We start from the raw sequence: 7,507 nt of genomic DNA, 5'->3' as shown, positions 1-7,507 counted from the left end.
AAGGGGATATGTGGGGGTTTTTTTACTTCATTTTCTCAATTAGAAAATGACATCATTTAGAGCATCTTGGTTGCCACAATTTGCAACTTAATGTTGAGAAAGGAAACTCACCTTCAGTGCAATAAAGTTCTCAGGAAAAAGAAATATGGCTAAAAGGAAAATCATGAGGCATTCTGGGTGCTAACTGCAGATATGTTTATTCTCTTCTAGTGCCCAGGAAGACAAATGGAGAAATTTAAAAGACACCATCTGCTGTGTGATGTTCAGAATGGTAGACTTAATCCTCTGCTTGCTAGCCCAGCCTCTATTTCACCTACTGGTCAGTCCCATTCCTCTGGGGGGGAAAAATGACTTCTTAACAAGATCAGGCATTTTTAGTGGCACCAACGGATGTTTCCTAGCAGGGAGCACTTGGTAATCCAGAATGGCCTATGAATTTTTGCAGAGAATAAAAATATCCTGCATCCAACTATGTATGTATTTTATTGTATCTCAGAATCATAAAATGTTTAGACTGGAAAGGAAGCTTAGAGCATCCAACATAGCATAGAATATTAGGCCTCTGCTTCATCCAGTCTAACTAACAGTAAATTACTTCTACTCTTTGAACCTCAGTTTCCTCACTTGTAAAATGAGAACAATACCTGTACTGTTTAATCCAAGAGATTTCAGGCAGGATAATTAAACCTTAAAGCAGTACAATAATTCAATCCATTAGCATTTTTAAAGGACGAATTAGAGTGCCTTCTTTCTGAAACTGCCTACCATTTACACCATATAAATCTTGTGTGTATATATATATGTGTGTGTATATATATATATATACATACATACACATATAAAGTCATTTACATATTATCTCCTCATTAGAATTCCAGTTCCTTGAGGGTAGGTGTTGTGTTTTTGTGAGTTTGTTAGTTTTCTTTTGGTTTGCTTTGGTTTTTTGTATCCCCAGTGTTTAACACTGTTCTTTGAACCGCCAAAGAGGGGAAGCGACCAGAGATAAAAAGGGGGTGCTGCAAATGAAACCCAAGTTTCCTGGCTCCAAACTCACATGCTGCACAATAGATGTCAACACCAAACAACCATGCTTGGAATAGTTCTTAGCTCTTTATACTATGTGCCAGTATAAGTAGTATTAAACAATAAGTTACTTAAAAACAAAGACTAGGTTGTCTTTGTACCCCCGGAACGAATCACAGACCCCTGCATGTTTGTAGGGCAGAGGATCAAATATCTAGAGCTGGAAGGTCTGTCGGGAGCCATTTGATATATCCACTTCATTTTACAGATGAGAAAACTAAAGTTAAGTGGTTTGCTCAAGGGCACCAAAGTAGTGAAGTGGATTTGTACCCAGGTTCTCTGACTCCTGAGCCAATGCTTTTTTTTCCATTGTAACACACTCTTGTTTAACAATTCTTTGCTGAAATGAATTGGATTGAAAAAAAACAGCCCTTAATAACCTTTTAAGTCTATGAAATCATAAACAGAAACCAAAAGAATGTTCCTTTTCAAATGTTCTTAAACCCAAAAGATTTTTGCTTTTCAAAGATACAAAAGGAAGGCAAGATTTAGATGCTTAAAGCCGAAAGCATGGGGATATTTTTGAAATCACACTTTTTTTGCTTCTGAACATCCTTATGTGTTTAACATTAGCACAAAATCTAGCAGAATATATTTCCACTTTTAAAACTCCATGTACTTATCAAAATAATAACTGATTTCTCCATTGCCTTAGAGTTTACAAAGAAGCACTTTTCTCACAACATGCCTGTGATGAAGGGACTTCAAGAAATATGTGACCCTTTTAAATATGAGGAAATTACAACTTATAGAAGTTAAAGTTTCTTTCCAGAGTCACATGATAAGTAAATGCCAATACAGGGATGCAATCGAAGTCAGTCTGACTCCAAATCCAATCCCCTTTCTCATACACCAGACTGCTATTTGAATGTGAAATATATATATATATATATATATATACATATATGTTTTTTCCTCCTGATGTCTGAATCTGAAAGACCCAAAGCAATATGTTTTTAAAGAATGTAATGTAAATGTTTCTTTTTCCATTTCTGTCCACAAAATAATTTTATTATATGTATGAAAGCATACAAGCAAAAAAAAAAGCCTTAGGAAAACATTCACAATACATATATAACACAGACCTGATGCAGGATGTATTCTTTCAGTAAATGTTTACTTCCCCCCCCCCCCAGTACTCCATTAAGCAATTCCTTCCAAAGAAGATGCAGTCAAGCATTTAGGAACCAAGTTGCTCTCTGGAAGCACACAGGATTATTCCACCACCTGAATGTTGCTGCAAAAAGGATGCTCTTCACAGCACAGAGGGAACAAAAGAAACAGGAACTTTGCTGAAAGTACAGTGGAAGCATCTGTAGCCACAAAAGAAATCCGAGTGACTTTTTGATGCTGACAACACATCTGAAAATAACGGGACTCCCTGTCCAAGCCCTCCAGAAACACCTTAATCCCAGATGGTAATGAGGCACTGCTGTTTGTTCAATGGACTATTAACATGGATGAAACTGAAAAAATGACTTGATTCCCAGTTCGAAAGTAAAGCAGGGAAATAACCCATGTATTAAAGAAATATGACCTTGGTAAAGAAGCAGGACACACAGTATGCTCTGTACCTATAGGTGTTGCTGTAAATACACAGGTAACAAGACTTATTAGAGTTACTATGCATTTCTACCATTAGTCATTGGTTTTGTTCAGAAAAAAAAAAGATATCCAACACTTGAAATAAGAAAAGACTGAGAAGCCAATTATTTTACATAAATACAAAGCGTCTGTTGCTTCTGATTGCCAGGGGTTAAGATCTTAAATAGGAAGCAAGATTTCCTCTTAAGTTGGTTTTTCCTAGGAAGGTATTTACAAAGCTGCTGACTATTTTCTTAAGAAGACATCTTTGTAATAGGAAAGTAAAGAAAAGAATAGCAGCAATCCATTGTTTTTAAATCCTTGTTAGAAAAAAAAAAGTTGCAGTCATTTTTTCCTTGTCAGCTCTGATCCTGTATTGATCTGCGATGAATTCAGAAGAAATGTCACAGCTCACAATTAATCCCTCTTAGTTTCCGTTGTAATTTTGAGGTATACACAAACAAGTTTACTCCAACTCTGTTTTTTTCTCAACAGTTTCATTATCAACTGACACTAGAATGCTGACCAGTTAAATGATCAAAAAATTGTAATCATGAGGTTTCAGAGATCTCCCATCAGGTAATACTTTTAAATAAGATAAATAAAGATAAATTTGTTGTAACATATTAAAAATAGTCATTTAAGACAATAAATAAATAAAACCAGTATTAACAAAGCATCTCCCAAACTTAAAAATACTCATTCTTACTATAAGGCTCCTTTTTTTCCAGAAATAATTTAGGAAGGCATTTACCTAACTTTACAATCTGAAAACTTGATTTGAAACATGTTAGCACCTATTTATACATGGCAAACTCAGCACTCTTGTTTCTTTCTGGGAGTGGTGATTTTTTTTTAAGTGTCACTGTTAAGTCTTGATTTCTTGTCGTATTTTCAGTCACTAAGATAGAAACTAGTTTCTATAAATAATTATAGAACTGATGAGGTGTTCCTTGTCTTTTACCTTTTACTTGGGTCTCTGTTTCATTCAGCATGAACAATATAGAAATACCTACAAATCAAAAATATACTGAACTGGGTTAAAAAAAAAAAGTTGTATGCTGAGTAGAAGCAGCAGTCAGCTCTTTTGTGAGCATGAAACCTCACCATAGTTTAGTTTCTCAACAACAACAAACAAAAAGGAATCTTGTAAGGTTTTTGTTTTTGATTAGCATATTTTGCAGGATTCGTCTTACGGCTCAGGTCTTGTGTTGTCCATTCTGTGTGATGGGGCTAATCTTTTCCAAAGATACATCAACTTCATAATCCAAAATGACAGATAGAGCTGGAGAGGTTTTCTCCAATGGTTTTGATCCTCCACCTTCTTCCTTCTTTGAGTCTCGTGGGGAGGTAACAGTTTGTGGAATCAGGTAAACCAGATTACAGTCCTTGGAAATGGACCCTCTGGGCTCATGATGGCTTGAAAACACAGCCCCATTATTGTTGATGCTAACGGTCTCTATTGCATTATTAGCAGTGGGGCAGAGCCTGTAGCATCCTAAGAGAGTCGAAAACGCCTTGCGGAAGTCAGCATTGAAGGCATAAATGATGGGGTTCAGCGAGGAATTTGCCCATCCAAACCACACAAAAACATCAAAGGTAATAGAATCAATACAGAAGGGCTTTGTTTCCCCAGAAGGCAAATCTGACTCACAGAAGGGGACCATGCAGTTGAATAAGAAAAAAGGTAGCCAGCAGCACACAAATACTCCCATGATCACTGACAGAGTCTTTAAAACTTTGGTTTCTCTCTTGAAGGACATCTTGAAAGAACTTTCTGACTGGGAACATTCCACATTAGTCCCATTCCCTGTGGCATTCTGGCAGTTCTTGGCATGCACGGCTGCTCTCTCCAAAGCTGCAATTCGTCGTATTTGCTTCTGTGCAATCCTGTAGATCCTTGTGTATGTGACTATCATGATAGCCACCGGAATGTAAAAGCTAATGAGAGAAGAAGAGATGGCATATGTCCTGTTCAGGCGAGTGTCACAGTTGTCCATTGTCTCACCTTGGGAACTAATATTCCCATCTGGTGAGCTCAGGGCTCTGGACTTGTGCCAATTCAGCTGCACTGGGAGGAAGGAAATCAACACAGACAAAGTCCAAGCAACACTGATCAGGATGCAGGCTGCCTTGGGGGTCATCTTTCTCTCATAGCGAAAGGGGCTGGAGATAGCCCAGTATCTATCAACACTGATGACACAGAGGTTCAGAATGGAGGCTGTGGAGCACATGATATCAAATGTCACCCAGATATTGCAAAAGGAGCCAAAGGGCCAGAAACCCACAATCTCTGAAACAGCTTTCCAGGGCATGACCAAGACAGCTACTAAGAGGTCAGAGACAGCCAAGGAGATGACAAAGAAATTGGTCACCTTGGACCTTAGGTGGCGGAATCTGATGACAGCTGCACACACCAGTGTGTTTCCCAAAAGCGTAGACAAGATCAACAGTGAGAGGAAGCAGGCAGTAAGGATGCGGAAGGAGAAGTCCCTTTCCACTCCCAGTCCCCCTCTGTCCATAGTTGTGTCATTCAAAGGCATTATGTCGCCGAGGGGGAAATCTAGTGTGTGTTTCAGTGTGTTCTCAGTTCCTTCCCCTCACAAGGGTTACCCATCCATCGATCCTTTGTAAATTACTCACCAAGCTGATCCAGAGCTGCTAAATTTCTTCTCCCTTACATAAATGTCTATATTCCAATAACAATTGATAGCAAACACTTGGATAGGTATTTATAATTTACAGCCTAAGTCACAAAATCAAAGGACGAGAGCTGCAAGGGACCTTCAAGGTCATCTATTGCAATTTCCTAATTTTAAAAATGAGGAAACTGAGGTCCAGATGTGACGTGCCCAAGGTTTACAAATAATAAATCATAGAATTAGGAATTGAACCCAGGTCCCACAACAGTGCACGTAAAGTTACCTTGGCATCTTAGAGTTTGCTGATGATTTCCATTTTCCAATTCCAGTATGAGCCCTTCCAGTGTTTGGCTGGCTCCTTGTGTATCCCTCCCTGTGTCTCCTCCACAGAGAGCTATCCACCACAGAGGAGAGTTTGTCAGGTGAATATCCTATGGACAGAGGTAAATCTAGGAATCTAGTGTCCATTCCTCTTACTTGTCAGTCCCATTGAAGCCCATCACATTAAAAGACATTCAATTTCCAATATAATTTCCCAACATCCACGTCAAGAAGTGCTCCTTTGTTTGCTGTTTAAGATATTCCATATGACCTCTTGGATGGACACCTGATGTTATGTCACTGGATTGGGAGAATACTGCACTTCTTTGCTGGCTAATTTCAATTTCCTTAGCCCTAGAAACAAATCAAACAAAGGTATTTTATCTTAAAGACTTTCTTAACAATATGTTTTTAAGTCTTTCTAGCAATTAACCTAAATCAAACCTAGGGCTCCTACTTTGAAGGAGCTGAATATTCTAGCTATGTGTACCTGTTAATCTAAGACTCTAAACTTGAAAAAAAAAAAAAAACAGTCTGTCTCCTAGCTAGCATCTTTGAATCTAATCCCAAATGTAAACAGGGGCTAATCAAAGGTTTTGGGGCCTAGGTCTCATAACTGGAAGTTCACAGGAGAAAGAAATAGGTCTCCAATTTCATTGTCCAAATCCAATGAAGAGGAATGGGAATGCTTTTTAGTCCCCAACTGACTCTTAAACAAACTCTTGAGTCTATCATTGGTACCCAGCAGGAAGCAGGAGCAGGTGAGTTGTGGGCAGTATAGAAGCCTTGCCCCCCTTCCCAGTTCCCACCCAGCCTAGAACGCCTCAGATTTAGGGAGCAGAGTGCTCAGGGCTAGGAGGCTTACCGATGAACCAGGAGGTGCTTTGCATGTTCCAAATCGAGAAAGCCTCGTGAGCTGGACCTTCCACCAAGTGAGGGATCTGGGGTTTCTTCATCCCGAGAGGGAATCAAGGGCAGGTTCCCCAGAGACTATGAAAATGAGGCGTCAACCTCCTCCCACCCCCGCGCGCACACACATTTTCCCCCCTGTCCTTCTCTCCAGCTCCCTTAGTCCTAATAATAAAAACAAAAAACAACAAAAACCACAGAGATGTCCGGAGGGACGCTCGACTCAAACCTTGGCTGCTCTCGATTGTCAAGTCGCTCTTAGGTTCTGGTCCGAGCCTGACCTCTCTCAGCTACCAGGTGGGTGGTTCCCTCGAAGGCTGGTCTGAGCACAGCGGGAAGTCTCTGGCCCAGGAAAGCTCTTCCCGCCCCCGCTCTGGAGCTGGCTCACATCTGGGCCTTCTCGGATTGTGCTTTAGGTTGACCCAGTCTCCAGCCCGAGAGTCAGGACCCTCCAGCTTTCTTTTGCATCACACTCCAGTCTAGGGCCAGGGTGCTTTCCGAAGCACTCCAGGCTTCCTGAAAAGGACCAGGAGGTAAAGATATGGGACCTGTCTTCTGACGGGTTTTGCCCATACCCCCACCCTCCACCCCCGGTACCTTCCCCAAGGGCTACATCCCACGGAGGGCGGATTCCTGGGCCCTCCTTCTCCCCTCCCCTTCACGTTCTCCAACCCCCTCCTTTCCCTCTGACTCGGGACTTGGCTTCCTTGGGCACGAAGAAGGGCCTTTTGGAAACTCTTCCCTTAACTTAATTTCGAACCCGCTCCCTCCAGCCATACATAAGAACCCTACCCGCGCCCTTTCTCGGGCATTTATGCCACATTATCAACTTGGAGACTAGGAATGCCTTTCTGGGCTGGACTTGTTGGTGCGAACGCACATCGGGCAAGACCCTCGGGGACACACAAAAACAAAACTACCCATTCTAAAATCATCATTCTAGTGTTGGACAGTATTGGCGGGGGGGG

At 40.9% G+C, this 7,507-nt stretch overlaps 1 protein-coding gene across 2 annotated transcripts; it reads right to left on the bottom strand.

The window, feature by feature from the left end:
* Positions 1–2,086: 2,086 nt before the first annotated feature.
* On the bottom strand, positions 2,087–7,058 carry DRD1 (dopamine receptor D1). Of its 2 annotated transcripts, none has more exons than XM_069102345.1 (2): positions 6,496–7,058; positions 2,087–5,984 (listed from the first exon to the last, which is right to left on the bottom strand). In XM_069102345.1, exon 2 carries the CDS (start codon positions 5,208–5,210, stop codon positions 3,867–3,869), a length of 1,344 nt encoding a protein of 447 aa, XP_068958446.1. In that variant the 5' UTR covers positions 5,211–5,984; positions 6,496–7,058; the 3' UTR covers positions 2,087–3,866. The 2 variants fall into 2 exon arrangements, with proteins under 2 accessions (XP_068958446.1, XP_068958447.1); XM_069102346.1 differs by having other exon boundaries at positions 6,769–7,058.
* Positions 7,059–7,507: the final 449 nt, after the last annotated feature.

Source organism: Petaurus breviceps, unplaced genomic scaffold (assembly GCF_028583685.1).
Source record: "Petaurus breviceps papuanus isolate PSGF00001 unplaced genomic scaffold, PetGlider_PUasm1.0 551, whole genome shotgun sequence".
Taxonomy (NCBI): domain Eukaryota; kingdom Metazoa; phylum Chordata; class Mammalia; order Diprotodontia; family Petauridae; genus Petaurus; species Petaurus breviceps.
The sequence above is the reverse complement of the archived record's forward strand: the minus strand, read 5'-3'. Positions and strand labels throughout refer to the sequence as shown.